The sequence below is a fragment of the Chenopodium quinoa genome, unplaced genomic scaffold, assembly GCF_001683475.1.
Source record: "Chenopodium quinoa cultivar QQ74 unplaced genomic scaffold, ASM168347v1, whole genome shotgun sequence".
Taxonomy (NCBI): domain Eukaryota; kingdom Viridiplantae; phylum Streptophyta; class Magnoliopsida; order Caryophyllales; family Amaranthaceae; genus Chenopodium; species Chenopodium quinoa.
Genome location: NW_018744589.1, coordinates 219,754 through 237,751, shown reverse-complemented (window position 1 = coordinate 237,751; position 17,998 = coordinate 219,754). Strand labels below are relative to the sequence as shown.

The 17,998-nt window shown below is 33.6% G+C and overlaps 2 protein-coding genes across 2 annotated transcripts; one reads left to right on the top strand and one right to left on the bottom strand.

Annotated features, from left to right (window-relative positions):
* Positions 1-2,058: 2,058 nt before the first annotated feature.
* On the top strand, positions 2,059-5,308 carry LOC110699515. Its single transcript, XM_021877007.1, has 4 exons — positions 2,059-2,417; positions 2,504-2,586; positions 4,780-4,835; positions 4,932-5,308. The coding sequence occupies exons 1-4, from the start codon at positions 2,246-2,248 to the stop codon at positions 5,008-5,010; spliced, it is 390 nt and encodes a 129-aa protein (XP_021732699.1). The 5' UTR covers positions 2,059-2,245; the 3' UTR covers positions 5,011-5,308.
* Positions 5,309-6,261: 953 nt separating this feature from the next.
* On the bottom strand, positions 6,262-12,676 carry LOC110699514 (dihydropyrimidine dehydrogenase (NADP(+)), chloroplastic-like). The gene is made up of 8 exons (XM_021877006.1): positions 12,225-12,676; positions 9,292-9,552; positions 9,021-9,191; positions 8,543-8,655; positions 8,268-8,451; positions 7,430-7,539; positions 7,181-7,347; positions 6,262-6,580 (listed from the first exon to the last, which is right to left on the bottom strand). Exons 1-7 carry the CDS (start codon positions 12,489-12,491, stop codon positions 7,191-7,193), a joined length of 1,263 nt encoding a protein of 420 aa, XP_021732698.1. The 5' UTR covers positions 12,492-12,676; the 3' UTR covers positions 6,262-6,580; positions 7,181-7,190.
* Between the last annotated feature and the right edge of the window lie 5,322 nt (positions 12,677-17,998).

The window sequence follows — 17,998 nt, the reverse complement described above, 5'->3', positions numbered from 1 at the left end:
ACCAACCTACAATCAACCCTTGAATAAGTAACAAGTAACCATTGAATAAGTAATTCATATAAGTAACCTTTGAAGTAACTCATATAAGTAACCCTTGAATAAGTAACTCATACAAGTAACCCTTGAATTAACCCATAAAAGTAACCCCTAAAAAAATTATATAAAAAAAAAGTACCCTTGAAAAAAAAATATAAGTAACTCCTGAAAAAAAAATACAAGTAACCCCTGAAAATACAAGTAACCCTTGAATAACTAATCCATACAAGTAACTCCTGAAAAAAAAATACAAGTAACTCCTGGAAAAAAAAATACAAGTAACTCCTGAAAAAAAAATACAAGTAACTCCTGAAAAAAAAAATACAAGTAACTCCTGAAAAAAAAAATACAAGTAACTCCTAAAAAAAAATACAAGTAACTCCTGAAAAAAAAATTACAAGTAACTCTTGAAAAAAAAAATACAAGTAACCCCTGAAAAATACAAGTAACCCTGACAAAACCAGTAAGCCCGTTATGCGCGTGAACAGTAACCCCGTTATGCGCGCGTTAGAATCCGTTATTTTTACTGACTTGGCAGCAGGCCACACGGTGTGGCCTGCTGCACCAAAAAAGCTCTGTAGATATTATTGTGATTATATTAGACATCGCGTTAGATAATTAGATTGGATAGATATGTTTAGGATAATGTAAAGTATACATATATATTATAGTTTATAATTTTTTGGAAAAAAAAACTTATCTTTTTTATTGACAATAGAATTTTGCTTATAGCAACACACTACATATATATTATAATTAATATGAATATCCAATTAATTATAGAATTGTACTCCTATACGAGAAACCATGTAATTATAATTATAAATATGACATGTATCATTAATTTTTTTAGTCTACCATTGATTTACCATTAAATGGTCCAATTAGATCAATAATATAATATGTTGATTTTATGTGTCAAAACAATAATTACTTTTGACTTTTTGTATTTTTTTTTTTTACCAACACATTCGTCTTTTCACAAAATTATACTCCATCCCTCTATAATTTGGTGTTTCATTGAAATTTAAATTAGCACATATGTCGACATAGAACTTTGATAAACAATATCTTAATTATATATGTTTTTAATGTATAGTTCACAAACATTGGTCATAGTAGACCAAATGAATATAGTGCAACTTACAAAAACACAAAATAATAATAAATGTGAAAAAAGAATTATAGATACGTAGTGTTTCTACTCTTGTATTCAACATATATATAAGTTGATAAATATATTATTTTACGATTTCTTTTCTAAGTTTTGGAAGAAAATATTTAGATTCTCTATCAATTTTTTAAAAAGTTTTTTTTTAAAAAAAAATACAAAGGGCATACTAGAAAATGACATGTGTATGTCATTGCTGGTGTATCTCTTAGTATATAGTTATTGATTGATTAATTGATTGATACTACGTACATTAGATTAGATTTGATTTTAAAAAAATAAAAATAAGCCATGCATCACACAAGTTTCCTCTAGTTCTGCCTGAATTCCTTGAAAAGATTAAGGGATAAAAATCTAATAGGGCAAAAATTATCAGAGGATCTATTATAGGGTTTGGCACTAATAATGGAGCAAAGGTTTCCTCCGTTGCCAGGAGTAACTTTAACGAGCCATAATAAGTTCATTAAAAATGGATTATACCAATTTTTGTATGATTTTGCTTTGATGGAAGGGAGATGGTGGGAGTTGGGAGCGTTGAAGACATGTTGGTAAAGAGGAGAGTGAGAGAAATGGAAATTATGGAGTAAATGTTGAGGGGATAAATATTTTATTAGGGGGCGTCGGTAACTTTTTACCCTTTTTAGGGAAATACATTACTCTCTTAAAATTTTACTCCCCATCTAGGCAAACAAAAATACTCCGTACTTGAATTTCTTACTCAAAAATACTCCCAATCCAGACAACAGCTAATAATACACAAAGTACGGACGGAGTAACACTTAATGAAGAAATACAAGATACTATATTATCGCTAATTCAGATCAATAAATTAAAAAATTAATTCAACCAGAACAGAACCCGATAAAAACAACTCAAATGCGTGGCCTCGTCCTTCTCCTCCTTAACAATTAAGGCATCATATTATCACTCATCGTGGCCTCGTGAGAAAAACTCTCATCAACGCGGAAAAACCAACAAATAGAAATAACCAACTTCCTTCATCTCACCTCCATTAGAGAGAGAAAAAAAACAGCATCAATGGGTTTACAATGGATGCTACTCACCTACGCAGTTGCAGCTGAGGCCGCCATTTTTCTTCTCATCTCTCTTCCTTCACCTAAGCTCGTCAAAACTCGCATCGTTTCTCTTATCTCTCTCATCCTTCAGCCGTTAATGTTCATCGTCCCTTTTGCTGGCTTTCAGCTTCTCGGTACCTCTTTCTCTCTCCTCCTCTTCATTTTCCTTTTTTTTTGTATGATTGTTGATTATTGATTTTGATTTTGATTTTGATTTTAGATATTTATTGGAAGTATGAACACCGATTGACGTGTACTTCTGAGATCTGCACTGCTTCTGAGAGGGATCGCTATGAAAAATCGGTATTTTTCTCATTTTTAGGGTTTCAATTTTTTGATTTTGTGTAATTTGATGTCTATGTTTGTGTGTTGTTTGGTTTATTATGATTCATAATCATCGGTAAATTGATTGCTGTCATATTTATGATTAATGGAACTCTTTGATTGCGATTGATTTCTTTTTGCTATATTGTTGTTTTGTTGTTGAGAGTTTGTCGTGGATATGCTGCTAGTTGTTGTCATGTCGATTTCGAGGTTTTGCCTGACTGTTGGCGATTGCATTGTCCCTCTAATGGAGTAGAGTGGCTGTGCCAAGGGGGGTTTTAGGGATATAGTTACTTAGTTAGTCCTCCTTTTGGCTTTTGATGGTTGCAATTTATAATCGAGTTTTAGGAATGCAAATTTGTTGTGAGTGAACCTTAATTACAAAGGTGGTGTGGGTAGTTGTGGACTTGTGCTGCTTTGGCTATTGGAATTTGAAGCTGTTGGCTGTGAGAAAAGATGATTGGGTACTTTGTTTGTTAAGGGTAGACAAGAATAGTTCTAAGAATTTATTCCCGGAGTAGAAATGCTTGGATTTGTGGAAATTTAATTTCAGAATTGTAGAAAAATATGATCATATTTGACATTTGGAAACATAGTCACTTTATTGTGGGTTATGCATTATTAGTGATCTTGATTCGTTGAGTTCCTTTTCCCGCATAGGATTGGCTAAGTGCTATTTGCAGGTTCATGTTTTTTCTTTGCAAAAGCATTCTATTCCGTCTCCCACGTAGAATCCACACTAGAAAACTTTCTATATTTAAGATCCGATAAGTTGATGTCTAGGTTATTGCATTATTGTGGTCAGCTGAAGAAGTGTTTTGCTTTTTTTAGCTTGGAACCTCGGTCATATGAAGTCATCCTGGACGTTTGGAGTAATGCATCTATTTTGACTGCTTTAAGCATCTGCCTATCTTTGTACTTTTAAGTTTTTGTTGTAGTTTCATACCCTCATTTGCCTCCTCCCCTTCTAAGTATGATAGGCAAGACCATATCATAACCATAATTGAAGAGGGACCACCTATTGTGGAGTAGAGACTAGAGAGTATAGTGTGGGTATGCACTTTTACGTTTAGTGAATGGTAGAATAACTTGGATTTGAAAATGTTTGTAATAGCTCGGGAGAATTTGAGCATGTTTTATTTTCTGTATTAGCATTATTTTGGGAGGTATGCTTTTTATTTGGCAGTGTTGTGAAGTGTTATCGAAATTTAACTGTACAGCTATTTGATGTCTAGATTTTTAGCTTGTGCCCCCCTCCCTTTTGTTTTCTTTTTAATTTCCCCCCTAATGCCTGTTCTATGGCCTACCTCTTTGTTTCATCTCAGCTTATTATTGTTTTGTTTCCTCTTATTTGCCTGTTTTTTTTTTTTTTCTCTTTTCTCTCTTAAATTCTTCTCCTCTCTCCATAGTCTGAACTACTCCCTCTCCATAATCTCTATCAAGCTGGTATCAGGGCTTACTTCATTACTCATTGTTGTTGCTAGTCTGTATCATATAACTAAATAGTAGCTGAGGTCTGAGGATGCTATGTTTTACAAAATATCCATTTGGAAAAGGTTCTTGCTAGTGGATAAGCTTAGAATTTATGGAAATACAAGTATATATTAAAAGATATTAATAGTCAAAGATGTAAATTGAAGACCTTGATAAAGCAGGTGTAACCATTTTAGTGAAATGGGGGTAACCTACTAATATCACCTCTATATCATCTTTTTCTCCTTGATTTCTTTTTGACTTTTACCCTCTCTTCTATGGTAGGAGTGGGATAGGGGTTATGGAGAAATATGCTACTAGAAAAATATAGTGAAGTCATTTTCTTGCAAAATAGGAATGAGAGAGGGGTGCGAAGCATTATGATAAACTGGTGAGGCTGGGCTGGTGCCACTCCCAGCTAGCTTCTATACGCCTTCTTTTGTCTGCTTCACTCTTCATTTTGAAGCATTTGTTGGATTTCAAGTCAAAAAGAGAATCCTTGTGTGATAAATTAAACTTATAAATGTGAAGTGAAACAAAATTCTTTGGCGTTGTGTATCCTTCTTACAGCTGAATCTTGAACCTTTCCATATATTCATTCCATGTGTGGTGCTCATTTGGTGTGGATTTATGCATGCATGACTACAATAGGCGGTTATTTTCTATAAAATTTAACCGTGGCGTCTTTTTCCTTGACAGATGTACAAATCTCAGAGGAATGTGATTCTTTGTGCTTCAGCCTGTCTTCTCTACTGGTATGTGTGCAGCTGCTGAAATAATGAAATTTTTAGTGTGCAAAACAAAGTTTTCTATGGCTTGATTATGATTAATGAAAATTGGCCGTATTCTAGGTGCATCTACCATGTGTGCAGGTATTACAAGGATATTCAAAACCTGGAGGAAGTTGAAAAGAGGTACAAGAAGCTGTAAACTTCCTAAGCTTTCACCTGTTTCTCTACCACAACATGGAGATTAGAAGCTAGTTAAGGCGGTTTTTGATGTCAGGATACACACTTCAGCTACAGGAGGCCCTTCTCATTGTCTTTTTATTTCATTTTTTGTTGTTGAATCTGTGGATGGAATTTATTGTCTATAGAAACTTAAGTAGATTTCTCTTTGTACGTTACCTGTAATGGCTGGCCTGTTCGCCAGAATTTACTGTGAAGTTGTGAATTATTTTAATTTAAACGTATCTATCTTATACAAAGTATGACCTTATTAGCTCTTATAGATCTGAACTAAAACATTTTTTCATGAAATAAGTGGAAATAAAGTGAACTGAAAATGACTTTGATAGTGCATATAGCTATACTCCACTTGACGTTTTGCAGGAGCACAATATAGAAAAGTTTATTATTTTGACGTACAAAAATTAATATGGTGGGGAAGAAATCTGGGAATCCATGCAAACAAGAGCTTCAATACCAGCATTGGTGATTGGACTCTGGGATACATCTCTCATGAGTGGGAAGGAAGACCTCACTAAGACTCATCGAGTTTGTTTGTACTTTGTGGAGTATCTGGCTAACCTACAACAATGTAGTGTTCTGCAACACCAAACTAGACCCGATAGGCACTATAAAGCAAATTGAACACTGGACGAGCAGGCGATACTAAGGTAAAGAGATGCATAACAATGGGCACAGGAAGGATAATGCTGGTACAGAAGCGAAAGGAAGTAAATCAGAAGTAATCTGGAGTCGGGTGATCACTACAGGAACTACCCCATAAGGATCCTTATTGATGGAGCTTGGAAGAAGAAAATGATAGATGGTGGTAAAGAAGACTGAGTGCAGCAGCAGGATGGGTCTTTACAATAATGGGGTTAAAGTTCAGTCCAAAAGCAAGACCATCTTTGCCAGCACTCCCCTACAAGGTGAGGCTATGGCAGGACTTCTAGCACTAACAGCTACGACCTTACAGGGAAGGACGTCAGAATTATAACGGTCTCAACAACATTAGTCCACGGCTTCATCAACACAACAGCAGCAGCTTGCGAAATCAAGGATATATACATCCGCGATATCAAAGCAAAGAATAGCCTTCTAAAATCCCTGCAAATTAGAAAAATGAATAGAGATGTAATAGCAGAAGCCCATAACCTGGCAATTAGGGCTAGAAAGGGTTAATTTTCTCTTTTGCTAACTGAGTTAAAAAATAAATAAATAAAAAAAATAAAAAAAAAAAAAATGAAAAAAAGGTTCATTACTTTCAAAGAAATTGTGAGACTAAAGTTTACAGCATAGGATATATTTTCAATTAAAGCTTTTATTGTTAAAAAAAAAAAAAAATTACATAGAAATATCGAATGCTATTATACTGAAGTTTGATATATACTCCATATTCCATAACCAGCATTAAGTAAAAGAAATGTACATCAACACAAATTATTACGATTGACTACATCGAAGGTATCCCCTTTACATTTCCCTTTGATGATCTCTTTCTTCCTATACATTGGAAATGCAGTTTTGTATGCTCAAGTCAAAGCACTTCCCAACTGCATAGAAATAAATACAATCAATTAAAATCAAGAACTTATAAGCTAATTGAAAACTATCATAGGAAAGTCAGAAAGAAAAACAGTTAATTGTATGCAATTGGTAGATAAGACCAATTAGATTCAGCATATACCGTAAAAACAAGTCTCAGCATACAAAAGAAACTTTTAAGTATTTGCCTAACTAGTTCGACTTAAATTAAGGGCACAATCAACATCTCGTCCCCTGAACCTGTTACATTAAGGCAATTAACCGAACTTGCAAAGGAGTTCACTTCTACGGTATAGTGTAAGTCTACCATCTCTTTTTATTCTAAACATCTTATACTCATGTTGCTCATTCGGGTTTGAGTCAAGGATCCTTGCATACCTCCGAGGTAAACATAACAGAGTAGTATCTTGAGGAAGGTATTTTGCAAGAAAGGTAATGCTAGTAAATATAAAGGTTTGTTTCTTAATCATAATCTTGACACTCTCTAAGCTATCCTTTTTATGAATCTTTCCAAATGTGTTTAGTTACGATGGAGTTCTACAAAGATAATTTTATTCCCCGATATCACAATTCAATTCCAAAACACCATTTAGCAAAAGAAGGCTTACTTTGACAAGGTTAGTTGGAAACCATGCTCTCAGTTTCCTGCACAAAGCCATCTCCTGTCCAGTCTTTATCAGATGCCAAACCTTTTCTGGTGGCTTTTCTTTGCTGTATAGCTTCCTTCTGCATTCGTACCAATTCTGTGTGTGTTGTGAAGTATGGTAAAGAAGCACTGTAGAGGGAAACAAGTTCTTAGAGACAGATTAACAAAGAGCCACATTAGAAATTATCAACTATTGGCGATTTGGCTATACCCTCGAAAATCTTCTATCGACGAGAAATTATGTTTTCTCATGAAGTCCTTTAGTTCAGAGCATAGCTTCTTCACATGACCATACCCATGCATCATGACTCCTGTGCAGACCTGGAAGATGGATATCATAGATGTTATACACTTTTTTTTTTAATAAAATAAAGAAACCTAATACCTTCGCCATCCATCAAGCCAAGTTAGCCAACTAAAACAATCTCTCTAGGGAGGAATACAAAATGTTACAAAATTCTTCACATTGATATCATCACTATTAGAGATACAGGTAGATGTAAACTGCCTCTCCCCCTTATTTAATCAACACATTGGCTAATGCATGTAGATTAATGAGTTGAAAGTAGAGATAAAAAAAGTGGGTGGCCAAATGTGGGGCGCAGGTTTAGTATTTAGCAGAAAATCTTACTAAAATGAAAATGTAGATATTAATGCGAGACTTTCAGAAATAGGATTTACAAGCAATGTTTAAAACAATCTGGTATGGACTGTAACACTAATATAACACAAAGGAGCTGAAGTTGAGGAAGAGAAATGAAAGTAGGGAAAAGGCAAGGACAAACAATAATGATTATGGGTATAATGAAACGAGGACATAGAGCATAACAAGAATAGATGAAATAGTAAATAGTTCCAAAGTGTATTGCTGCAAGCATGGGATTATCAAATACAGATGTTCCAATGTTACTTTGTCAGAATTGTTTCCACTTCCTTTTTGTCAAGTATGTATGACAAAACATCAACCTATAACAGGTCTTTTGATCACAAAACGAAGACCGTCAAAACAACATACAAGCATATAGATAGGAAAATTACTAAGGTTGTACCTGAACAGTATTTGCTCCAAGAAGAATAAATTCAGCAGCATCATCCCCAGTCTCAACACCTCCAATTCCAGACAAGGAATGTTCAGGACTAAAATCTGCCTGCATCATCTTTGCAATACTCATCACTTTTGCAAGTGCAATAGGATGAACTGCCTTTGAAGAATATCCACCAGGGGTTGAGTATCTATAGGTGAAAATTTGACAATTTAGTTATAAAGTAAACCTTGAATTTGCTATGGATAGCAAATTTTAATAGCATAACATAATATGCTCACCCCTCAACACACGGTTCAGGGCGAAGGGTAGTGAGATTGATCCCCATAACACTCTCAATTGTATTGATAGCAGCAATTCCTTCACATCCTGATTTAAGTGCCACCCTTGCTGGCTGTAATGCATGAAAAAATTGTTAATGTCTGACCACTAAGCATTATGCAAAGTCAATAAACTAATACGACCCTAGTTAATAGTCCTTGGCAAGAAATTAAACTAAAATGCTAATGATATCATTCAGTAATTACATTTTTTAATTCCTATATCACCATTCCAATGTAGAAATCTGTATTTCTTTGGAATTTTTAGTAGGTATCATCAAAACTCACATGAAAAAGTTATTATTTCAACATACTCAACAAGAAAGTATTTTACTCTTATCAGACAAAATATGAGAGAAATGTGGTCTATTAGTTTGGGACAGAGATAGATTCAAATTATAACTACACACTCTGTTGAAAGGTGTAGAGCAATAACCACCTCTGTGATATCAGTGACGTTGGGGGTCATCTTTGCCCACACTGGAACAGTAGCTTTAGCATTTATCCAGCCGCTGATCTCCTCTATCAATGCACAATCCTTTCCTACAGCAGAACCCATCTTACGCTCTGGCATACCATGAGGACATGAGAAGTTGATTTCAATTGCATCCTATATAGCGGAAAATAAAAAAGTAGAAATTAGCCCCTGAGATAAAATATTTACTTTAAAGCACCAAAATCAAATCAATGAATGGATGAAGAAATATTACAATTCCTGTTTGTTCGACTCGGTCAATAAGCTCCTCCCATGCAGCTTTGTTATATTCTTCCATGATTGAAGCAATCAAAATTCTGTCAGGATATTCGTCCTTCAACTGCTTAAATTCTTTCAACATAGTTTCAAGAGGCCGATCACTAATGAGCTCGATGTTCTCCCATCCAATTATTTGTCCTTTTGGGGAGCTGTTAGCAACTTTTAATCGTGCATAGCGAGGAGTTACATTTATAACTTTATCAGCCTCCAATGAAACCTAGAAAAATGCGTCTATCAGATAAGGAGTTGCATTCAAATAAGTACCTGCAACCACCTAGTATAAACTCTATTGAGGTGCAATCAGGGAAGGCCAGATTATCAAACAAGTATTGAAAACTTAAACTCCCTTATACCAATTCTCCCTAAAAAATAATAGCCCAAACCAGTTCCCAGAGAGGTAATTGCAGCACTAAAAATAGAAGCCATATAAAAATTTATGGATTTGATAATAATATCCACTGATCAAATTTGGTTTGTTTAACTGAACTGAAGGACCGCTATTAAAAATTCCAAAAAAAATAAATAAAAGGGTGTTAATATCAGTGCCGTTCACATACAATACTCCAACTCAATACCAAGATTGTCAAGACACTTGTTTGAATGCAACCTTAAAAACTACCATAGATCCCCCCCCCCCCCCCCCCAAAAAAAAAATGTACAAGGGCAATAAAGACAGAAAACAGAGAAAAATGTGGAAACAGTTGTTATATGAAAGACAACCTGATAGTTACCAAATTTACATCCTTAATCTAAAGCTTACAGTATACTATTAAACAACTTCTAAAAGAGGCCAATGTTGAGAATTTGAAATGCTGAGCAAGCAAGGCATGTTCAAGAAGAATAACAATCCCTACTAATGATAGTGAATAAACATAAAACTTGCTTCATGAGTGAAATTTTCAATATTTCAAAGGCCATTCTCAGCTCTCAAGATAGACCTCAGCCTATGCTAAATTTTAGGATCTCATACTCCTGATTTCCTACCGTAATTTAAATATTCGCATCACTGAAGTCACTCGATTGTAAGAGACAGATCATCAGAATAGAAACTGAAAAATTCACATTAATTTCAAAGTTTTGGGGGATGCCTTACTAATTCCTTGTCTTCTTTAATTCATGATATTGTAAGCCCATAAAGGTGGACAGGTGGTGCACCTTAAAATTTTACATGTAGTTGAAATTCACTACTTTGAAAAATGAGAGAGTGTAAAAGAGCCTGGCTACTCATTCCTTGCTTAAGGCTGGAAGGCTATTGTAGATATGTATGTATCTATTGGCACTAATAGAAGGTCATCATAACAATGCAAGGATAATTACAAATACCTTCAAAATGTTATGTGCAGCTTAATCATGAATTATGATTAAGATCAAACACTTGTTGCTACTAGAAACTCTAAGGAAAGAGCAGAGAAATTGACAGGAGTGCATCTTGGAACTCACTATTAGCTAAACCACCAAAAACAGCACGTCATTTTAGTGTAACGCGAAGAACTTAGCATTGATGCCTACATGTGATAACCAAATGACCCTATGACAATAACATTTTCACAAACTTCTTGTGCATCTCAATTAGCTAGGAATGATTAAAAGTAATTCAGCTCTGAAAGGTTAGCAGGCTTACTTTGAGATATCTATGTCAACTTTAGAACTTTAGATCCCTATAAATCGCAATCACCAAAGCCAACTAATGCCATATTTGACCTTTGAATTGTTGACGTCTATACCAGTGCTTTTAAGAAGCATAATATTGGAAACTATGCAACAAATAGTCTACCCTACTACTCCCATATGGATGTATTAATTAGCATGCATGTACATTACACAAATAATATAGTTAGTATAATATAGAAAAATGGTGTCTCTCAAACAATACTTGTATCCCCAAGGAACCCCAACACCATATTTTACATGCAACTGATGCCTTGGAAAAGCTCATCCCAAGCTTGGATTTGCTAGTTCGGCATAGCTAAGAATGGTGATCCAATCAATTTGAATCGACTTGCTCCCATTCTAGCTATAGCAAACAATCACCTATACTTCAAGACCTAGATGGGTCAAGCACTCAAGCCTCATGCTAGATGCATTTCCACATCTCCTTAGACCACAAAGGAAGTGGCTCATCTAAGGTCCACATCATGAAAGCACACTAAGGGCCCTTCAATTCACCAAGAACACAATTTGTCTCCCTTAATTGGTATGAAGACATGATATATTTGTGAATTTTTCATTTGTTCCGATCCATCAAATGTTCTTTGAAAATACAAGTTTTAAGTTTTAAATGCAATGCTTAAAGGCATAAATCATTGTGATTAACAATTCTTCGAGTTCTTCATCCTCCAAAATACACTTTTAACACAAATTTTACTTTTAACTTAGTTTACAAAAAAATTTCCTTAGAAATATGTTTTTTTAATCTACTACTTCCTCCTTTCCATCCAAAATTCTAGTCATGTTCACCAACTTTTGTATTGTCTTATGATACTTGTCACTTTAGAATAACAATGCATTCATTATTACTAGTCAGATTAAATATTCACATAATCACATGCAAAATTGTTGACTACTTTACAATACCAATAAAGTAAAACCACCACAAATTTTACATGATTCTTGATAATATCACAATTTCCCTTGGTTTGTCATTTGTGATCGCGAATTAGCTTAGTTGGTTAAAGTCTTAACGGAATAATACCTGTCACCTAAAATCGAATCTCATCTACATAACATAACACCTTGATCATTCGTATCCATACATAAATAGAAAAACTATAATAAACTCATTATCAACACTAAAATTCCATATAATCAAATATCACATCAAAAAAGAAACATTAAACAAAATCCCCCCCCCCCCCAAAAAGAAAGATCAAAAAATAAAAAGAAACTCACAGTTTTGGAAATAACTGCACCCCACCCTTCATCAAAGGCCTTCTTCATAACAGTATAATTAGTCCCAGGTGGACCCGACCCGATCACAAACGGGTTTGGCATCGTCAACCCGTTAACCTTAACACTTAGATCCGGCTCCACTTGTGACCCGGTTGCAACCACCTTGAACCCAACTCGACTAGGCCGAGTTGATCGAGTTGAGATGGGGCAGTGAAATGGCGAAGTTGGGCTAGCTTTTAGCTGGGTTGTTAGTTTGATTGCTGCCATTGATGAGAGAATGAAGAATTTGTTTTCTCTTTGAAATTTGTCAGAAATTATTGAAGAAGGTTGATGAATGAAGAGTTTGTTGTAATTTTATAGAGGAAAAAAATGAATAGAATTGGTGGAGTATTGAGTTTGTAGAATAATGAAAAATGAATAATTGAGGTTGTTTTTGTTGAAGTGATGAATTTTATATCCAAGAAAATATGAGCTGTTATATTCTTGTAGAGAAATTAGTTTCTTTTGTGAAATAAACCCAAATTTAAGTTTAATGGATAATTACCAATAATAGTACGTTTTTTTATTATAATTATTATTACTGTATTACTTGTATGATGATTTTATAAGATTACAAATTTTTCAAAAAGACGAGTTTACGTTAATTTATGGTAAAAACGGGTTAAAGTCATGTTAAAAAGTACTTAAAGTTACTTTTTATACTACAAAACTTATAATATATTAGATTAACCATATTAGTCTTTATAATATGTAATCATGTATCTATAAGAAATTACACCCATTAAAATGAAATTCAAACTAACGATAAATTAAAAGTTACCCTTTAAGTGGTTAAAGTTACCATAAAAATACGCTCAAACTGTCCGTTTTACAATAAAATTAATGTACACCCGTTATACACAAGACTTATTCTTACTAAATTTTTACATAATTATATATTTTCACCGTCTTTTTTAATGGTAATGTTAGAATTTCACACTTGCTAATGCACATTTTGTAACTTAAATATAAGTCATATTATAGAAGTATATTATAGAACTATGTATTCTATGCATGTTAATGAAATTCATGAATACACCTTAAACTAGCATCAAAATGAGCAAGTATTTTATGTTTGTGAACTTGATAGTGGAATTTTTTTTATTTTTTTTTATTTTAATTTTTATTGTTTTTTTTTTTATATTTTTTGTGTGTGTTACCAACGGGTTCATCTCTGGACTAATCCAAGTTCTAAACTAAGTTACAAGCTTAATGTAAACGTCCCTGTCAAAAAAATAATGCAAACGTAAGGTAGTTACAAGCTTTCAAATTTATTATGCTACTTGCTTGTGTACTTCGCTAACTTAGGCAGATTGGGTCTACTTGGTAATATTGTGTAGTTGCAAGACTAGCAACGCCAACTTACTCTGTAATTAAAAAATGGAGATTCCCTCAAAGGCAAAAGGTGGGAGATTGAGTAGGAGAACATTCTGTTGCACATGGAGCCGTAAATGGATTGAACAAGTTAAACATATAATAATACAAGAGATTATTTCGGGATCAGAAAATTAATTGCATGATTCTTCCCAATTTATTTAGTAAAAAATCATTTATTTATTATATTACTCGGTATTTTACTTTTTTTTTTTTTATAAAAGAATTAGGTATTTGGATATGGTTGTCAACCACTCTTTGCTACAGTGACAAAAAGAGAGGGTGAATATTTAAGGTGGCGGATCAGGATTTTCAATCAAGGGTAGCACGTACAAGTAGTTATTAAGAAATTTAAAACTGAAATTAATACCGTACTTTATTTTAGGGATTCATATTGAAACATTCTTGAAAAAACAATAAGCAAAATAATAAACTGAGTAATTTTTTGGATATAATGCAATTTGGTTTTTTATTTTATTTTTTTTTTAACAAGAAGAAGAATATTATCATTAATAAATAGCCATACGGCATCTACAACAATAATAAAGATTTGTAAACCACAAATCTAGAGAAAATAACATAACTTTCACTTTCAAAATCATAACTAATTTGCATATCGGGCATAACTTACACTCCATCGCTTCAAACTTGACGCGAGTAGTGATTTTCGATGTCTTTGTATCTTTCCGATTAGAGACTTTCGCAATCTGCGCTGATGTTTTGATTGTAGAGTTGATGACGAACCCTTAACCCACATGAATCCAAATCACCGTCTCAATTACTATTAAAACCCTAAAAATAAAATTCTCATCCATAGATGAGAATCAAGATCCCAAAAAATTGGGAAAATCCCAAAAAAAAAATTGGGATGGACTCTCACAAACGGAGAGAACAAAACTAAGCAAAACAAATCAAATAACAAAAAAGCAAATTAAATTGAAGAAAAGGGTCGGAAATAGTCTAATTTCTGAAGAAATTATACTATTTTCGGCCTAAACGGCCAAGAAAATTAAAACCCTAAAGAGAGGAGAGAGAAGAGAGAAAAGAGAGAAGAGGGGTGAGTAACTAGTTCACTTTATAATGCAATGTGTTAGTAATACATTGTTGTGCTTCTTATTAATTGACAATGTGATTTTGAATATGGATACATTTGACTAAGAACTTATTCAGAAAACAATTACTAAGATGTATTATACTTTTAAAAAAAAAAATTACAATACTGTATAAAAAAACACACAATGGTATGACATATCAATTTTTTAATTGATACTAGTAATTTTGTACTCCAAGTACCTTTTTTTTTTTTTTTTTTTTTTTTTTTTATACAGAGAATTCATATCTAAATTTATCACTACAATTAATAAATACTCCATATTTCGTAAATAATTTGTGAAAATGAAAAAAAAAATCTTCTTTATCATTAAAAGTAATGGAAAAATCTAAATTACTTTTAAATCTTATTAATTTTTTTTATTCCTAGTTAAAGAAATAAAGTTCAGGGGGGAAATCAATTTGGAACAAGGGCAAGGGTAGTAGTTAAAGTGATAAAAAGGAAAAAAAAAAACAATGTGAAAGTACCAAAATTGGGTTCGAACCCTGATCTATTGCACAATAAATCATACACTGAGTTTCCTTTAACCACTGAATCAACAACAAACATCTTGCATAATTTACAGTTTAAAAATTTTTATACCAAATTTCTGGGGGTAGCATGTGCTACCCCTTGTTACAACGTAGGTCCGCCACTGGATGGATGTGATGGTGGTCAAACCAATTGTTTCGTGTTTGATTAATGATTTTAGGGTCTGTTCACATTTACTGAACTGAACTAAATTGAGCTAAAATGAATATTTTATGAGAGAGGGAAATTAGGAGCTGAACTGAACTGAACTGAACTGATTAGAGCTAAACTGAATTGAACTAAATTAAGTAAATGTGAACAGGCTCTTAGTTATAAATGTGTCAACAACCTTTGCTAAATTCAATTTGATTAATTAAATGTATAAATTTTTTGGATTAATCCAACTTGCTTAATTATATGATTAGGCATATCAACCTATTTGAGGTATTTTGACCTTATTATTCTAAAATTTCAAGAAAATATTAATTATAGATTATTTTTAGAAAATTTTGAAAAATACCACCTACTATTATACTAATTTTAGTAAATACTACCAAGAGTTTTTTTATTTTTATTTTTTAATACTACTAATATTTTTTTTTTCAAATTAAAATATGAAAAACTCCCACCTCTTTTCCCAAATGACGTCATTGTGGGCCCCACTAACTATCCCTTTCAATTTCCCCCACCCCTTTTCTCTCTTTTTTCACGATATTCTCCTATGTTCATCCTTCTACATACTTTCCACTCTCTTCCTTTATGTCAAATTACCATTCCCCTAAGTCAATTTAGGGTTTAATCACGAATTTCTTTTTCAACTCAAGCGTCAATGCAACATCGTGTGCAAAGTCAATTTAGGGGCTTTAAAATCAAAATTAGGGTTTATGAAATCTCTTTGAGGTTTTTTAAATTGAAATTAGGGTTTACATATGAGATTAATTTGGGGATTTGATTGTGGTGATAGTTTGTTGTAAAATTTATTCTTATTTTGTGAATTACTGCTAATTAGAAACAAAATTAAGGTTGCAATTTGTGGCTTTTTTTCCATTTACCTAAATTTTATTCGAAAACAAGGAAGAATCTATCTATTTGCAAGGGAGAATAATTTTGGTGGGTGAGCATAGTAATGAGGATTTAAGAAGAGAAGAATATATAAGAGAAAAATGAGAATCGAGAGAAGAGAGAAGAGTGGGAGAAATGGAGGAAAATTGAAGAGGGTGACGTCATTTAGGAGAGTTTGGGAAAAGTAGTGGAAGTTTTTTATGTTTTGAAGACTTGTTGCTGGTAATTTTTTTTTTTTTTAAAAAAAAACTCTTGATAGTAATAACTAAAATGAGTACAATGATAGGTGGCATTTTTCAAATTTGTTTATTATTTTTATGCTCAATATGCTACAATACACGTATTTTGTGTATTTGTTCATATTTGGATATTAGCACTTATCTTAATATTATGCTAAATTAAATCGATTGCTTATTAAGGCCCTATCCTGTTCACCTTATTTCAACTTATTTCAGTGTTAATAAGTTTAGATAAGGGTTAATAAGTTCATATAAGATAAGTTTAGGAAAAAAAAAGGTTCAGATAAGTTGTAATAAAGGTTAATCAGGGCAACCCAAGTTTAATTTATAACTAAAATAAGTTCTAATAAGTTCAGATGTATAAGATCAGATAAGTTCAGATAAATTATTGTGACTAATTTATTCAAAGAGTTTTTCTATGGGTTTGATTAGGCAGAAATATTTTTGACCGAGGTCACTCTTTTGTGAGGCGGCGGAAGCTCTCTTATCTTCTACCTATTGGGTTTCGGTGAGTCCGACCCACCGCGGAAGAAAAACCGAGCCAAGACCACACTCAAAATAATTATAATCATAAAGCATAATTAACTTAAACAACAAGATTAAGAAAGAGATTAATACCTTCGACGCATGCTTCGCTCACTAATTGAGCTCTTACTTCAAAAGCTCTTAGTCCCGCTTACACGAGGACCTCCAACGAAGTCCACTCGCAACCCGAGCATCAAAAATGGTCTATTGCTTAGGAGTTAGCTAAGCCCGACCTAATCCCAAGTAATTAATTATATTCAAAGGTTTTCATAATGGTGATGCCTTTTTCAACACTTACTCAAGTGAACAATCCCAAGGCATGCCTTGGATATTGTAGAAATCTAGTTTTGGCCTCCCGTCCCGACAGGAAGTGCAATGACGATAAATAAAACCATCTTTGTGCTGGATCGAACTAACGAATGCTTATGGATGACTGGCTAAACCGCAAAGACACAAAAAGACTAGCCTAACCCAAAACAAATGCAAAACAAGGTCCAATTAACTAAACCCGATCAAAATTAGGCTTAGGCCCGTGCTTAAGACCCAATAATGTCGGATTTAGAGGCGCCTAGGTTAAAATTAAAGCTGCCGCAGAAAAATCCGCGCGCATCTCAAAGAGTCGCGCTGGTCGGGCGCGCGCAACTAATTCAGTTGCGCACAACACCCAGCGCAACTTCTAGAGATGTGCTCGCGGAAGATTCAGAATTTTATTTAATATAGAATTGAATCTTACCATAAAACCGCACGCAAGACATTCTGTCGCGTTGCCCGTAGCAGCGCAACTAAATCACTTGCGCTGGGATGTCACGCACAACTCATCCAGATGCGCGCGACACCTGTTGCGAAAGAATGCTTAAAACCCTAATTGCACCCATTCCCTATAAATAGTTTCTTAATACGAGGCTTAAACACAC